This window comes from Oncorhynchus mykiss, chromosome 19, assembly GCF_013265735.2.
Source record: "Oncorhynchus mykiss isolate Arlee chromosome 19, USDA_OmykA_1.1, whole genome shotgun sequence".
NCBI classification, from domain to species: Eukaryota; Metazoa; Chordata; class Actinopteri; order Salmoniformes; family Salmonidae; genus Oncorhynchus; species Oncorhynchus mykiss.
Window position 1 is genome coordinate 17,001,904 of NC_048583.1, and position 17,977 is coordinate 17,019,880.

At 43.7% G+C, this 17,977-nt stretch overlaps 1 protein-coding gene and 1 long non-coding RNA gene across 2 annotated transcripts in view; one reads left to right on the forward strand and one right to left on the reverse strand.

Annotated features, from left to right (window-relative positions):
• Window positions 1-12,438, reverse strand: LOC110498489 (protein sister of odd and bowel). The gene is made up of 6 exons (XM_036953761.1): window positions 12,108-12,438; window positions 8,027-8,157; window positions 7,670-7,843; window positions 2,161-2,322; window positions 1,683-1,794; window positions 1-1,397 (listed from the first exon to the last, which is right to left on the reverse strand). The coding sequence occupies exons 1-6, from the start codon at window positions 12,379-12,381 to the stop codon at window positions 439-441; spliced, it is 1,812 nt and encodes a 603-aa protein (XP_036809656.1). The 5' UTR covers window positions 12,382-12,438; the 3' UTR covers window positions 1-438.
• The window catches only part of LOC118941347, a 23,585-nt gene continuing 17,940 nt past the window's right edge, over window positions 12,333-17,977 (forward strand). The window contains exons 1-2 of the long non-coding RNA XR_005037592.1: window positions 12,333-12,471; window positions 14,239-14,452. This is a non-coding gene — a long non-coding RNA (uncharacterized LOC118941347). The remainder of the gene's footprint in view (window positions 12,472-14,238; window positions 14,453-17,977) is intronic.

Genomic DNA, 17,977 nt, shown 5'->3' on the forward strand with positions numbered 1-17,977 from the left:
GTAGTTCATTTAAACAAAATGGTCATACACTCACAATGTGAAGTGCAGCACTTTTATTGCACACAATTATACATGTGACAAGTAAAATAACTTTGATCTGATACCCTCGCTTTGATCAAATGAATTTTAGGATGCCTTGGAAAAGGTTCAACATAACATTACACACAGCTTCACTACTTCAGGTCACGTAAACCTGAATTAAGGCACTATAATTTCCTCATTATAAAACACCAGCATCAAACAACAGGACAAGGTTGTCACTCTTCATAAGTAAAGCATTTTTACAGACACCATCACACCAACCATCACCATATCATCTACTCTGCCTCATCATACTCATTCTTTTCTCAGTTCACCTCATCCAGTTCCCTACTACATCCTAAACCAACAAAATGAACTAAACTAACTAACTAGTACTACATTACATGTCACTATACTCTATACATGGGCCATGTGCATTTTCTGCTGGTGTATCCTGAGGTAGCTCCTCTCTGAGAACCTCTTCCCGCAGTGTGTACAGGTGAATGGCCTCTCTCCCGTGTGGACCTTCAGGTGCGCCTTCAGATGGTGCTGGTGGGAGAACCTTTTCTCACACTGGGGGCAGCTGTAGGGTTTCTCCCCTGTGTGGACCCGCTGGTGCCTCTTCAGGTGGTGCTGGTGGGAGAACCTCTTCTCACACAGGTGGCAGCCAAACGGCTTCTCTCCCGTGTGCATCCTCTGATGGCTCTCCATCTGTTTGCGGAAACTGAAGACTTTCCAACAGAATGAACATGGGAAGCACTTCTCTTTGCCACCGGATCTACTGATAGCGTCACTACTACTGTTATTTGTCAATGGGCTTGTGTAGCCATTTAGTGTTGAGGCACTGGCATTGTCTGAGGTCTGGTTTAACATTAGGAGAGTGTGAGCAGGATGAAGGCCAGGGAGTGTCTGTGTTGTTGCAGGGTCCATGTTCCAGTTTATAGATCCTATAGAAGGCTGGCTGAAGGCAGCACCTGTTTGTGGGGTAACCTGAGGCGCCATCTGTCTCTCTGAATCACAACTATAGGAGCAGGACGGAGCATCGCTAGCCGAGTCTGTGTCTGTTCTCTCCCGCCCCATACTGACACCTCCCCGTCCCCGCAGACCAAATCTAAACCTTGTCCTGGTCTCAGCCAGTCTGTTGTCATGGAGACTAAGTTTGGTTGTTGTTTTGCGTTTGACTGTCTGTTTCTGGCTGTGGTTAACAGTGTTGTTCCCCAGCCTGAAGTTGAAGACGCTGTCCCATCCACTGACCTCCACTATGTCGCTTTTGGCCCCAGCCTGCTCTGTGATGTCATCCCCTGGGCTCTTGGCTGCACCAGTCTGGGAATCCAATATGGCCACCATGTCTCCTCTTTTAGCCTCCAGCAAACCACCTACAGGCAAATGTTACAATCCAGACTTAACAAACATGACAACAGAACAAAAATCATATACATGGATTTTGTGTGTGTTATTTGCCTGGTGATATGATATGACTGTCATGTTGATATACATAGTATTGTTTGTTTTTGAATTTCATACAAATTGTGCTGATATTGTTTTAGAAATAAACTACTCATAAGGTTTCATATGTGTTTAAGAAAAACATTTGTCAGGTGCATCACTATTCCCATTGAAGATCTATTACTGTATGTAGGCTATATGTATTTCTCTCTTGCCTTGCTCCCCCATCTTTAGTCCACTCAGCAGGTCAGTGCTCTCTGATCCATCTTCTATTGTCTCCTCTTTGACCAGCAGCAGATCAGGCTTCCCGTCCTCCATGTCTACTGACTATAAGAGATACAGAGTGAGAGGATGTTGGATCAAGAAATCTGATATGAGCACCCTGCTATGGAGCATCTTCTGATTGGGCAATGAGGGATTGCTATGAGTACTATGTAAACATGTTAGTTGACTTGATTACCTGACACGTAAATTGTTGGATAATTCAAATGCAGGGTTCCACACTTAAAACAAAATTAATCAACATCTGGGCCTGTATCCACACAGCCTCAGAGTGTGCTGATCTTTCCATTTAATCATAGTTATGACCTAAAAGGCTAAACTGATCCTAGATCAGCACTCCTTCTCTGAGAGGCTTTGTGGATACGGGCCCAGACCTAATACCATTCAGACAGTAGTTCACAGTGGGCTCACCTCAGTGAGACTGTGTGTGGTCCTGTGCTGCTCAGCTGGTTTCTCTGTGGGTTCAGGAGGAGGTGTAGGCTGGTTGTCCTCCATGACCATGGTCCCCTCAGGGTTCCCCAGACCTTCCTCACACCCCTCATCCTTCACCAGCAGCACCTCTGGACCCTCATTCTGGAAGAGAGGTGATACAGATTACAGACATACACTCCCTCAGGTACGTACACATACACACACAGATAATATAACACTTTCAACATGGAGTGTTTACCCATCCCCACTGTTTGTATGTATGAAGGATCCGCATTAGCTGCTGCCAAGGCAGGGCCTACACTTCCAGGGGTTCAGCACAATTAAGGCAGTTGTACAATTTTGAAAACATTACAATACATTTCACAACACATTAAGTGTGTGCCCTCAGGCCACTACTCTACTACCACATATCTACAACACATAATAAATGTTATCATGTTTGTGTGTGTGCATGTGTCTACGTTTAGGTCCTATACTGTAGTTACAGAATGATTTCATTGTTAAAACCCATCATGGTGGACAAACAGTAAATATGGTGTGGGTGAATAGTCAGCTATGATAAGTCATCATCCGACAATACTAAACTATTTTGAGGTGTACAGTGGGTGTTTGCTAGTGTGTGGTTATGTGTAGGTATATTTAGTAAGTCAAATGCGCTGTCGGGGGTATGTAGAATAGGGTGAAATCAGGGGCCGTATCCACAAAGCCTCTCAGAGGAGTGCTGATGTAGGATCAGTTTTGCCTTTCAGATCATGATGATGTAGACCGGTTGAGGGCCTGATCCTCGATCAGCACTTCTACTCTAAGACTCTTTGTTTGGCCGGTATCCACAAAAGGCTCTCAGAGTAGAAAATTGGTAATAAGTGCTGAGAATAGATACATTTTACTCCTACTCTAATGGGTCAAAATAAAAGCGATGAATGAAGCTACTTTAGTCATAACAGTCCCACCTAGTCGATAGATATTTAGGAAACCACATGAGCTGTCCTAACCAGTTAAGAGTTATCAGCAGGTTTACTGGTGATGAAGTGAGTCAATGGTTCCTGTGCCACATGCAATTGCTTTGGAGTTGTTCAAATAATGTTTGGATAATTCTATAGGATCAATTCATAAATAATCTAGACCTACATGCAACAGTAACTCTTGCGCTTCTGACAATGATTTCACGAGGCCTATTCCACATGATATGCCTAAATACTTATAAAGACTAGACGAAATAAATAAACACGTTTTTCTTTCGATGATTTAATTACCTACATAATGTTATTTCATGTTATCCCGTCGGAGCGCAACATCACGTTGTAAAAAGAAAAAGCCTAAATCGGGAATGCCGGTAAATTGGGCAACTGAAAGCATCTAAAGCTTATGTAAACTTTGATTGTGTCCAATGAAAATTCTAGAACTTTCAAACGTATGCAACATTATTGGCAAGTGATTTGATAAACGGGAGTTAAAAGTTGTTAAAGGGAAGTGACGAGGGTTGGTAACAGTATAATGGTAATATTGTCAAAATTCAGTTAACAATAATCAGAATTGGTAAAAAAACATTTAAAAAGTTATTTATGCCAACATATTAGGCTATAATTAAGAGAAGGCAACGTGATCGTGTCAGGAGAAAACTATATCAAACGTTTTACCATCGCAACATTTGATGTACAGTCACATTCACTGTGGTTGTATGAAGCGTGCTATACAGTTCACAGCTGGCGATGCCTCATTGGTTATTCCCTATCTTTTGCAACAATGTCAATGAGCGTCATCACTATCTTCCCTTTGCAGGATGTCGTGACTATCAGCTGAGATAAACTTTTATGAGTTGATTTTACTCCTGGCTCAGAGTTTGCCCGGGCAGTGTCTTCAAATCAAATCAAATTGTATTTGTCGCATGCGCGGAATACAACAGGTATACAGTTAAATTCTTACTTTCAAGCCATTAACCACCAATGCAGTTTTAAGAAAAATACGTGCTAAGTCAAATATAGTTAAGTAAAAAATAAATAAAAGTAACAAATAATTAAAGAGCAGCAATAAAATAACAATAGCGATGCTATATACAGGAGGTACTGGTACAGTCAATGTGTGGGGGCACCGGTTAGAGTTAGTTACTATGCATATATAATAAACAAAGAATAGTAGCAGCTTAAATGGGGGGGGGGGGGGCAATGCAAGTAGTCTGGGTAGCCATTTGATTAGCTGTTCAGGAGGTTTATGGCTTGGGGGTAGAAGCTGTTGAGAAGCCTTTTGGACCTAAACTTGGTGCTCCGGTACCGCTTACCGTGCGGCAGCAGAGAGAACAGTCTATGACTAGGGTGGCTGTAGTCTTTGACAATTTTTAGGGCCTTCCTCTGACACCGCCTGGTATGGGGGTCCTACATGGCAGGAAGCTTGGCCCCAGTGATGTACTGGGCCTTATGCAATCCCCTCTGTAGAGCCTTGCCGTCAGAGGCCAAGCAGTTGCCATACCAGGCAGTGATGCAACCCGTCAGGATGCTCTCGATGGTGCAGCTGTAGAACTTTTTGAGGATCTGAGAACCCATGCCAAATCTTAGGAGGTTTTGTCCTGCCCTCTTCACAACTGTCTTGGTGTGCTTAGACCATGTTAGTTTGTTGGTGATGTGGACACCAAAGAACTTGAAGCTCTCAACCTGCTCCACTACAGCCCCGTCGGTTTTAATGGGGGCCTGTTCGGCCCGCCTTTTCCTGTAGTCCACTATCAGCTCCTGTGTCTTGCTCACATTGAGGGAGAGGTTGTTGTCCTGGCACCACACGGCCAGGTCTTTGACCTCCTCCCTATATTATCTCATCGTTGTCGGTGATCAGGCCTACCACTGTTGTGTCATCAGCAAACTTAATGATGATGTTGGAGTCGTGCCTGGCCATGCAGTCATGAGTGAAGAGGGAGTACAGGAGGGGACTGAGCACGCACCCCTGAGGGGCCCCCGTGTTGAAGATCAGCGTGGCAGATGTGTTGTTACCTACCCTTACCAACTGGGGGCGGCCAGTCAGGAAGTATAGGATCCAGTTGCAGACTAGTTGTTGGACTGGTAACCAAAAGGTTGCAAGATCGAATCCCCAAGCTGACAAGGTAAACATCTGTCGTTCTGCCCCTGAACAAGGCAGTTAATCCACTGTTCCTAGGCCATCATTGAAAATAAGAATTTGCTCTTAACTGACTTGCCTAGTTAAATAAATAATTAAAGGTGTTTAGTCCCAGGGTCCCTTAGCTTACTGATGAGCTTTGAGGGCACTATGGTGTTGAACGCTAAGCTATAGTCAATGAATAGCATTCACATAGGTGTTCCTTTTGTCCAGGTCTGAAAGGGCAGTGTGGAGTGCACTAGAGAGTGCATCATCATTACCACCTGGTTATTATTTAAAAAAAATGTTAACAGGTTTTAACAGGATGCCTAGGACCTTTTCTGAGATGCATTGTGGATACAGGTCCAAATGTGATGTATACTAAAGAGAATCTCAATGAAAGTCTTAGAATGAAAAGTCCCATTTTGTGTTTATTAAACATAAGTTTTAAATACACCATATTAAAACCACACATACACACCTAAAAAATAAAAAAAAACTTAATGAACTTGATAAACTGCATTCATTTTCTCATTAAACATGTCTTGGGGGATAAAAACAAATTAAGTAGTTTAATAGAAGTAATGAAACAGCCGTTTGTGAACATCACATTCTACACAGTGCAAACACAATATGTAACAGTCTTTTTAGGCTTATGTAGCTTATACAGTGTACAAAACATTAGGATTCACTTTCCTGCTTTTTCCATGACGTAAACTGACCAGGTGAATCCAGGTGAAAGCTATTATCCCTTATTGATGTCACTTGTTAAATTTACTTCAATCAGTGTAGATAAAGGGGAGGAGACAGGTTAAAGAGGATTTGCATGCCTTGAGGCAATTGAGACAGGGATTGTGTATGTGTGCCATTCAGAGAGTGAATGGGCAAGACTAAAGTGCCTTTGAAAGAGATATGGTAGTCGGTGCCAGGTGCACCAGTTTGAATGTGTCAATAACTGTAATGATGCTGGGTTTTTCACACTCAACAGTTTCCTGTGTGTATCAAGAATGGTCCACCACCAAAAGGATATCCAGCCAACTTGACACAACTGTGGGAAGCATTGGAGTCAACATGGGCCAGCATCCCTGTGGAACGCTTTCGACACCTTGTAGAGTTCATGCCCTGACGAATTGAGACTGTTCTGAGGACAAAAAGGGGGTCAAACTCAATATTAAGAAGGTGTTCCTAATGTTTTGTGCACTCAGTGTATATCATGTTACACAATGTCTGGATGCAATATTCAACACTGGAATCTGTTACTCTCGTTATTTAAAATGCATCTGTGGGTCTTTTCTGCTGAAAACAATGAAAATGTGTCTTTAATGCAGGGTTTGATCTACATGTCAGAAGCTATCGCGTGGAATGGTTCCTTTCTATGTTATAGAGTGGAATGTTTTTTCTGCTGGTGTAGCCTGAGGTAGCTCCTCTCTGAGAACTTCTTCTCACACTGGGGGCAGCTATAGGGTTTCTCCCCTGTGTGGACCCTCTGGTGCCTTTTCAGGTCACCAGCCTGGGCGAAGCGCATCTGACACTGGGTACAGCTGTACGGTTTCTCCCCTGTGTGGACCCTCTGGTGTCTCTTCAGGTGGCCAGACTGGGCAAAGCGCATGTGACACTGGGTACAGCTGAATGGTTTCTCCCCTGTGTGGACCCTCTGGTGCCTCTCCACCTTCTGGGAGCAACTGAAGCCTTTGTTACAGAACATGCAGAGGAACGGTTTCTCTTTACTATATCCTGATGTGGCTCCCCCTCCCTGAACCTGGGTTCTATCCCTGTTGTTTGAGTTCAATTCCTGATCAAAAAGGACATTGTCGTGTGAATCGGAAGGACCCATCGACGTGGACACTGGATCGCAATGCCTGAGAGAGTGTAAAGGGGAATGGGTCACAACATTTGTATTTGATTCAAAGCTTTCCCTGTAATCTAAGAAATCTCTGCCCTGTGAGAGTCCATCTCCGAGGTGACTATCTGCATTCCATGTGGGAGGAACGTCGCCCTCCACTTTCACAGTCACCTCATCTACGACCAGACCCTTCCCTTTCTTATCTAGGCACCCTTCAGAGTATACACTACTACTGTACTGGTTCCAGTCCCCTCTAGACAGATCAGTCTGTGTCTCTAAACTCAAGGATATGTTGTCACGGTCCATCTCTGTAGTGTAAGAACAAGACGGATCATTGCCAGTCTCTAACGCGTCACCTGAGTCCCGATGGGATTGAATCGTCCTCAGGCTTGGGTTACCGTAAAGTAAATACTCTGAGCCGAGAGCAGGAGGACAGCCCTGTGGCCCCAGCCCCAGTCTCTCTGGGTCTGATCTGTGTTCAGATCCTGTGTGTAAAAGCCTTTGTGTTACAGTTAAAGTCTCGGTGTCTGTCTCTGACTTGAGGACGGCGTTCAGCGTTCCACTGACCTCCGTGATGCTGCGTCTAGTCCTGGGCTGCACTAGGGAGGCAGTGGGATCCTCCGGAGCTACAGGGGCCACTCCTGCCGCTTCAGTCTGGATGTCTCTGCTGTGTCTTGCGTCCTCCTCTCCTTCAGTCCTCTCCTGCTTGACCCCAGGACTTGCAGCCTCTGTATTTGCAGACTGACACAAGAAGAGGGGCGGTTATTATCAGTACATTAGTTGAATTGGATGACAATGTCGTGGAGAAGTCTCACAAGCTCCCATATGGCAAATACATTATGATGTACCTGTGCCTGTGCCTTTTTGAAATAAACTCGTCACATTTGATATACTGTCATTTTTATGCAACACTATTAATCTGACCTCTATCACAATAACGTGCTGGGTTGAGGTTCCACTCCCCTCGTCAACAGTGATTGGTTGGTCATCTCTCCATGTATTGTGTTCCGCTGGAGTCACAAAGCTTCTGTGGCCTCCATTGAGATGTCCTTCACCTGAGAGAGTGATTGGGGAAAGGGAGGTGGTTAAGTTAGGTACTGTCAATGCTCAACTCTATATTGTACCCTATAGACACTGTCTAGAATTGACAAGGATGTAAGGTAACACTTCTCATAACTTCTTGATATACTATTTATTGATAAATGTCAGTCATGAAGACAGTCGTGAAGAGGGCACAACAAAACATATTCCCTCTCAGGCAACTGAAAAGATTTGGCATGGGTCCTCAGATCCTAAAAAGGTTTTACAGCTGCACCATTGAGAGCATCCTGACGGGTTGCATCACTGCCTGGTATGGCAACTGCTCGGCCTCCGACCGCAAGCCATTACGGAGGATAGTGCGTACGGCCCAGTATATCACCTGGGCCAAGCTTCTTGCCATCCAGGACCTCTATACCAGGCCCTAAAAATTGTCAAAGACTCCAGCCACCCTATTCATAGACTGTTCTCTCTGCTACCGCACGGCAACTGGTACCGGAGCGCCAAGTCTAGGTCCAAGAGGCTCCTAAATAGCTTCTACTCCCAAGCCATAAGAGTCCTGAATATCTAATCAAATGGCTACCCAGACTATTTGCATTCCCCCCTTCCCCCCAGGGATTCAAACCAGCGACCTTTTGGTTACTGGTCCAACACTCTTAACTGCTAATCTACCTGCAGCCCCAATCCAGAATCTGGTTGGAATATAATATTGTGTCTTTGCGGAAGATGGCTAATCATGGGGAATTATTGCCTACTATCCAAAAACTGACCGAGACCCAATTCTGGGTAACACATCTGGGCCCGGTTTCCCGATAGCAATGGAACTTAGGCTTCGGAGTGTTTTAAGATACATCTTTCCTACAACGGCCTAATATTTCACGTGTTTCCCAAAACACCAAGCAGAGAGAACTTTCGCTTAAAGCCAATGTATGCTTGATCCACAGGCTTCGTACGTAGGGTGTGACGCAATTGCGGAGCATCCGAAGGCTTGTGGAGGCCAAATCCAGCTCTGTACAGCGATGTCATGCGCCTCTCATATTGTGTAACAATGCAGAGGGCTCCGTATAGCTCCACACTGACATGATTTGTTGCCACTAGGTGGGGGCGGTTAATCCTCTATAAACACAAACTCACTTTCTTGACAAACAAACATGGAGAACTTTAACATAAGAAGTTCACAAAAAATAGCATATTTATGATACCTCGTGTACAGATTTCAAAAGACACAAAAATGTGTTTGAACTCCTGGAAAGAGATCGGGAAGGTAATGAGGATAACGCGGGTAAAGAGGTCAATGAAATGCAGACGGTAGGGGATAGAAGGAAGCTGGATTGACGCACATTCAACAAATCTGATCTAACAAAGTGGATATTTGTCAAATCCATCATGATTGATATATTGTAACAGGCCCACAATGTGGTTACTCAAATCCAATTTGGATACATTTGGCTGTTTTCGCTGCATAACATTTAAAAGTTGTCCCTTTTCAGGTTTAGAAAAAGTGACTGCTAAATGCTAACTCCCATTCGTATAAACTGGTAGCACAGCTAGCATATAGACATCGGTGGTGGTAGTCAAAGTAGTTTTAACTGTAATGCAGTTGATTGATGACAATGACATGAACACACACTGCTCAAAAAAATAAAGGGAACACTAAAATAACACATCCTAGATCTGAATGAATGAAATATTCTTATTAAATACTTTTTTCCTCTACATAGTTGAATGTGCTGACAACAAAATCACACAAATTATCAATGGAAATCAAATTTATCAACCCATGAAGGTCAGGATTTGGAGTCACACTCAAAATTAAAGTGGAAAACCACACTACAGGCTGATCCAACTTTGATGTCATGTCCTTAAAACAAGTCAAAATTAGGCTCAGTAGTGTGTGTTGCCTCCACGTGCCTGTATGACCACCCTACAACGCCTGGGCATGCTCCTGATGAGGTGGCGGATGGTCTCCTGAGGGATCTCCTCCCAGACCTGGACTAAAGCATCCGCCAACTCCTGGACAGTCTGTGGTGCAATCTCCTGGTGGATGGAGCGAGACATGATGTCCCAGATGTGCTCAATTGGATTCAGGTCTGGGGAACGGGCGGGCCAGTCCATAGCATCAATGCCTTCCTCTTGCAGGAACTGCTGACACACTCCAGCCACATGAGGTCTAGCATTGTCTTGCATTAGGAGGAACCCAGGGCCAACCGCACCAGCATATGGTCTCACAAGGGGTCTGAGGATCTCATCTCGGTACCTAATGGCAGTCAGGCTACCTCTGGCGAGCACATGGAGGGCTGTGCGGCCCCCCAAAGAAATGCCACCCCACACCATGACTGACCCACCACCAAACCGGTCATGCTGGAGGATGTTGCCGGCAGCAGAACGTTCTCCACGGCGTCTCCAGACTGTCACGTCTGTCACAAGTGCTCAGTGTGAACCTGCTTTCATCTGTGAAGAGCACAGGGCGCCAGTGGCGAATTTGCCAATCTTGGTGTTCTCTGGCAAATGAAAAACATCCTGCACGGTGTTGGGCTATAAGCACAACCCCCACCTGTGGACGTCGGGCCCTCATACCACCCTCATGGAGTCTGTTTCTGACCGTTTGAGCAGACACATGCACATTTGTGGCCTGCTGGAGGTCATTTTGCAGGGCTCTGTCAGTGCTCCTCCTTACACAAAGGCGGAGGTAGCGGTCCTGCTGCTGGGTTGTTGCCCTCCTACGGCCTCCTCCACGTCTCCTGTGGTACTGGCCTGTCTCCTGGTAGCGCCTCCATGCTCTGGACACTACGCTGACAGACACAGTAAACCTTCTTGCCACAGCTCGCATTGATGTGCCATCCTGGATGAGCTGCACTACCTGAGCCACTTGTGTGGGTTGTAGACTCTGTCTCATGCTACCACTAGAGTGAAAGCACCACCAGCATTCAAAAGTGACCAAAACATCAGCCAGGAAGCATAGGAACTGAGAAGTGGTCTGTGGTCCCCACCTGCAGAAACACTCCTTTATTGGGGGTGTCTTGCTAATTGCCTATAATATCCACCTGTTGTCTATATCATTTGCACAACAGCATGTGAAATGTATTGTCAATCAGTGTTGCTTCCTAAGTGGACAGTTTGATTTCACAGAAGTGTGATTGACTTGGAGTTACATTGTGCTGTTTAAGTGTTCCCTTTATTTTTTTGAGCAGTGTATATTGAGCTTGACATCCATATAAGCATTATACTCCGATTTCTACTTCAACAGAGTGAAAAACATACCAACAATAGCCTAAATACAGTGGTGTGTATTCATGGATGCCAAGGAAAGCGAGTCTTCCCCAAATATTTGACCAATAAAAATAAAATAATGTCTGTTTTTTTCTCTGTCCAAATGTTCCGTTTATTTTACAAATGGCTGAATCTCACCGGAGAAATCATCAGAGCGAGGGAAACAGCACCCCTCTGTCTCAGTATGTGTAGCCCATGTATCTTATGCTCCCGGGAACACCAATCAAATCACATCCTAAGCAAAACCTCATTATTGTTTCTGGTCTGCTTGTGCAGATGTCCTGCAGTAGCTAGTTTACTAAATCGGCCCTTTCCTAAGCCATGGATGGAGATTTGGACTTGTGGTTTTGACTTAACTCTCTGTACAGGTCAATGATTATGAAGGCAACGTTTTTCTGAAACTCCAGCCCCCCCCCTTTCCTGTTTCCATCACTCAGAAGGTGAAGGAATGCACATTAAATTGTGCGATTGCCAACATACCATAGAAGACAACTTCCTTCAACAGCTCTGTGCTGCTCCGCGAAACGCAAGAAGTAGAGGCCATATCACCGTAAATGTATTAAAAGATATAGCCTGCCTATACTGTAGGTAGGCTATATTTTTTCAATTAAATCAGTGTCATGTTCATCCAATTGTCTTTTTATTTTGCCAATGCATACGTCGTGTTGACCATGCAGCGCCTTTATGCAAAATGTACCTCTTGCCATTCCTCTGTATTGGTCGAGGATCTTCACACTTCTTGGACGACTGACAAGGACGCGCTCTCGCATTGCCACCTCTCGTGACACCTTAAGTTCCTGTAGCTGTAGTTTCCTCCGCAATGCCCTGTTTTCTTTCTGGCTTTGAGTTATTTCCAAACGAAACACTGCATAGTCGTCGTCGACGAGTTTACAGATCTCTGCCACGGCTGCATTCGCTAGCACCTCCATGATGGAGGCTATTTGAGCGTGAAAAACAATACAGTTAGCCATTGTTAGCTAACGTTAGCAGCTAGCTAGCGTTATATAGACAACATCTATAAACCAAGTCCTGTATCCAACGCGAATGAAAGACTACCTGGGGTAAGTATGTGATGCTGTGCAGTTAAATGAGTCAAATTTTGATTTCCATGGTGTTAATAAACGTCTAAATAAAAACGCGAACGTGGAAATTGTTCTTCGTCACTGTTTACTTCCGTTTACACTGAAATGAAGATAAATATCCGCGTGTCGTCTCAACACTTAAAGTACCTCCGGGTCACAGACTTTTAGAAATTCTTCAAAATTAAGATCGCCCAAGTAATAGTAGAAAACTGTCAATAACCTGCATTCATTCATAGATACATAAAAAAATACAGTATGGGGATGAGGTAGTTGGATGGGCTATTTACAGATGGGCTATGTACAGGTGTAGTGATCTGTGAGCTGCTCTGACAGCTGGTGCTTAAAGCTAGTGAGGGAGATATGAGGCTCCAGTGATTTTTGCAGTTCGTTCCAGTCATTGGCAGCAGAGAACTGGAAGGAAAGGCGGAGATTCAATGAAATCAATGTATTGTTTTTTGTTACTGGTGTGTAATGGAGGCGAAGTCAGGTGCAGGAGAGCAGAGTGTAGTTAACAGGCGCACTTTTTATTCCGGTCCAAACGAAAGCACATAAGTACATAAACGTGCCAAAAGCACGCAACATAAACAAAAGTCTGGCGCGTGACAATACCCACATGACATAAAACAATTTCACACAAAGACATGGAGGGGAACAGAAGACTAAATACATTCAGTGTGATTAGCGAATGAAAACCAGGTGTGTGTGGAACAACACAAAACAAATGGAAATATGAAAAATGGAGAGGCGATGGCTAGAAAGCCGGTGACGTCGCTCGCCGAACGCTGCCCGAACAAGGAGAGGAGCCAACTTTGGTGGAAGTCGTGACACTTATATAAAGTAGTCACTCTTTTTAGTTTATATGTTGTTTTTTACATTAACGTTATGCACTAAGCTGAAAAAAATTATTGATTTCGTATCATTCACACAGCGTTTTTACCGCAGACATTTATTTTGAAGGCAAAAATTGGAAAACCGGAAGTCTCAATGTTGCTGCCTGGGAACTTGTGGTGCTGCCATGACACTAATATGAGAAATTAGGTTATTGGTCAGCATCTAGTGTCTATACAGTGATGCTGCATTCAAAACAACTAGGAATTCCAAGTCGGAAACTCGGGCATCTTTCTAGAGCTGGTTCAAATCCCCGAGCTGAGTAGGTGAACAATCTGTCGATGTTTTCTTGAGCAAGGCACTTAACCCTAATTGCTCTTGTAAGTTGTTCTGGATAAGTGTCTCCTAAATTACAAAAACAATGTCTACCTCAGTCATCAGAGTCATATATACTGAACAAAAATATAAACGCAAACAATTTCAAAGATTTTACTGAGTTACAGTTCTAATGAGAATCAGTCAATTGAAATCAATTCATTTGGCCCTAATATATGGATTTCACATGACTGGGGATACAGATATGCATCTGCTGGTTACAGATACCTTGAAAGGTAGGGGTGTGGATCAGAAAACCAGTCAGTATCTGGTTTGTGGTGATGGCGGCGGATGAATGGCACGACAATGGGCCTCAGGATCTCGTCATGGTATCTCTGTGCATTCAAATTGCCATCGATAAAATGCAATTGTGTTTGTTGTCCATAGCTTATGCCTGTGCATACCATAACCCCACCACCACCATGGGGCACTCTGTTCACAACGTTTACGTCAGCAAACCACTCGCCCACACAACGTCATACACATTGTCTGCAGTTGTGAAGCATATGATAATCAAATGTTCATTTCTCTATCTGGCAACAGCTCTTGTGGACATTCCTGCAGTCAGCATTCCAATTGCACGCTCCCTTGAGACATCTGTGGCATTGTGTTGTGTGAAACAACTGCACATTTTAGTGCCCCCCGGCTCCTGCGGCAAGGACCTCAACATGACAGCAGGACATATGCCCAGGCCGTAAGCAGAGCAACAGGCCCAACCCCCACTATTACACCCGCCCAAGCTCCTGTGACCTAAGAGGTATGTATTGGATGCACGACATGCTCTGCTCACACCTACTGTGATGGCCCGGGTCTAAAACACACAAAAACAACACTAGACACTATGGAACACAAAGTTTTTACTATCTCATCCTGGAATATACGAGGTCTGAGGTCATCTGCCTTTGGCCTAAAGATCAGGATCCCAGACTTCATCAAATAAATTGGAAATACAGACATTGTCATCCAACAAGAAACATGGCATAAAGGAGACCCACTGGTTGCCCTCTAGGTTACAGAAAGCTGGTTGTCCCATCCACCAAACTACCAGGTGTAAAACAGGGAAGAGACACTGGGGGTATGCAAATTTGATATAGAGCAGACCAAACCCACTCTATTAAATGAGTCAAAACAGGAACATTTTACATCTAGCTAGAAATTAATAAGAGAAAAATGCCCTCGTGTGCTACCTATATCCCCCCCAATAGAATCCTCATGCTTTAACGATGACAGCTTCTACATCCTAGAAGGGGAGATCAACCATTTCCAAGCCCAGGGACATGCACTAGTCTGTAGCGACCTAAATGCCAGAACTGGACAAGAACCTGACACCCTCAGCACATGGGGACAAACACCTTCCTGGAGGTGACAGCATTCCCTCCCCCATATGCCCCCCTACACACAACTAAGATGACGACAACCAATAAAAACAGGTCACAACTCCTGCAGCTCTTTCGGGTGCTGGGTATGTACATAGTCAATGGTAGGCTTCGAGGGGACTCCTACGGTAGGTACCCCTATAGCTAATCTCTTGGCAGTAGTACTGTAGACTACTTTATCACTGACCTCAACCCAGAGTCACTCAGAGCGTTCACAGTCAGTCCACTGACAACCCTATCAGATCACAGAAAAATCACACTCTACTTGAACAGAGCTATGCTCAATCGTGAGGCATCAAAGCCAAAGGAACTGGATAATTTTAAGGAATGCTATAGATGGAAGGAAAGTAGTGTGACATTTCTTTTTTTAATTAGGCAACAACAAATTTCAATCCCTTCCAGACAATTTCCCGTACAAAATATTTCACTGTAATAGTGAAGGTGTAAACTTGGCAGTAGAAAACATAAACAGTATATTTGACCTCTCAGCTTCCCTATCAAATCTAAAAATGTCATGCCCACAACCTAAGAAAATTAAGAACAAATGGTTTGAAGAATGCAAAAACCTAAGAAAGAAATTGAGAAACCTGTCCAACAGAAAAAAACAGACCCAGAAAACCTGAGCCTATGCCTTCGCTATGCTGAATCACTAAAACAATACAGAAAGAAATACACTACGGAAGAAGGAAGAGCCAGGGGGTGAGACAGGAATGCAGCTTAAGCCCCACCCTCTTCAACATATACACTTCAGATATATTCAAGTCAGAAGTTTATATATATATATACAGTGCCTTGCGAACGTATTCTGCCCCCTTGAACTTTGCGACCTTTTGCCACATTTCAGGCTTCAAACATAAAGATATAAAACTGTATTTTTTTGTGAAGAATCAACAACAAGTGGGACACAATCATGAAGTGGAACGACATTTATTGGATATTTCAAACTTTTTTAACAAATCAAAAACTGAAAGATTGGGCGTGCAAAATTATTCAGCCCCTTTACTTTCAGTGCAGCAAACTCTCTCCAGAAGTTCAGTGAGGATCTCTGAATGATCCAATGTTGACCTAAATGACTAATGATGATAAATACAATCCACCTGTGTGTAATCAAGTCTCCGTCTCCTGCACTGTGATAGTCTCAGAGGTCCGTTAAAAGCGCAGAGAGCATCATGAAGAACAAGGAACACACCAGGCAGGTCCGAGATACTGTTGTGAAGAAGTTTAAAGCCGGATTTGGATACAAAAAGATTTCCCAAGCTTTAAACATCCCAAGGAGCACTGTGCAAGCGATAATATTGAAATGGAAGGAGTATCAGACCACTGCAAATCTACCAAGACCGTCCCTCTAAACTTTCAGCTCATACAAGGAGAAGACTGATCAGAGATGCAGCCAAGAGGCCCATGATCACTCTGGATGAACTGCAGAGATCTACAGCTGAGGTGGGAGACTCTGTCCATAGGACAACAATCAGTCGTATATTGCACAAATCTGGCCTTTATGGAAGAGTGGCAAGAAGAAAGCCATTTCTTAAAGATATCCATAAAAAGTGTTGTTTAAAGTTTGCCACAAGCCACCTGGGAGACACACCAAACATGTGGAAGAAGGTGCTCTGGTCAGATGAAACCAAAATTTAACTTTTTGGCAACAATGCAAAACGTTATGTTTGGCGTAAAAGCAACACAGCTCATCACACTGAACACACCATCCCCACTGTCAAACATGGTGGTGGCAGCATCATGGTTTGGGCCTGCTTTTCTTCAGCAGGGACAGGGAAGATGGTTAAAATTGATGGGAAGATGGAGCCAAATACAGGACCATTCTGGAAGAAAACCTGATGGAGTCTGCAAAAGACCTGAGGCTGGGACGGAGATTTGTCTTCCAACAAGACAATGATCCAAAACATAAAGCAAAATCTACAATGGAATGGTTCAAAAATAAACATATCCAGGTGTTAGAATGGCCAAGTCAAAGTCCAGACCTGAATCCAATCGAGAATCTGTGGAAAGAACTGAAAACTGCTGTTCACAAATGCTCTCCATCCAACGTCACTGAGCTCGAGCTGTTTTGCAAGGAGGAATGGGAAAAAATTTCAGTCTCTCAATGTGCAAAACTGATAGAGACATACCCCAAGCGACTTACAGATGTAATCGCAGCAAAAGGTGGCGCTACAAAGTATTAACTTAAGGGGGCTGAATAATTTTGCACGCCCAATTTTTCAGTTTTTGATTTGTTAAAAAAGTTTGAAATATCCAATAAATGTCGTTCCACTTCATGATTGTGTCCCACTTGTTGTTGATTCTTCACAAAAAAATACAGTTTTATATCTTTATGTTTGAAGCCTGAAATGTGGCAAAAGGTCGCAAAGTTCAAGGGGGCCGAATACTTTCGCAAGGCACTGTATACACAAGTCAGAAGTTTACATACACTTAGGCTGGAGTCATTAAAACTCATTGTTCAACCACTCCACAAATTTCTTGTTAACAAACTATAGTTTTGGCAAGTCAGTTAGGACTTTGTGCATGGCACAAGTAATTTTTCCAACAATTGTTTACAGACAGATTATTTGACTTATAATTCACTGTATCACAAATCCAGTGGGTCAGAAGTTTACATACACTAAGTTGACTGTGCCTTTTAAACAGCTTCGAAAATTCCAGAAAATGTTGTGGCTTTTGAAGCTTCTGATAGGCTAATTGACATCATTTGAGTCAATTAGAGGTGTACCTGTGGATGTATTTCAAGGCCTACCTTCAAACTCAGTGCCTCTTTGCTTGACATCATGAGAAAATCAAAATAAATCAGCCAAGATCTCAGAGAAAAAATTATAGACCTCCTAGTCTGGTTCATACTTGGGAGCAATTTCCAAATTCCTGAAGGTACCACGGTCATCTGTACAAACAATAGT

Bases quoted from the DNA above. Each gene is read 5' to 3' on its own strand.
- LOC110498489 (XM_036953761.1), bottom strand. From the start codon at position 12,381: ATGGCTAACTGTATTGTTTTTCACGCTCAAATAGCCTCCATCATGGAG. The intron at 8,158-12,107 runs GTACATTTTGCA...TCACTCTCTCAG, and splicing joins ATACAGAGGAATGGCAAGAG to GTGAAGGACATCTCAATGGA. The intron at 1,795-2,160 runs GTGAGCCCACTG...TATCTCTTATAG, and splicing joins CCACACACAGTCTCACTGAG to TCAGTAGACATGGAGGACGG.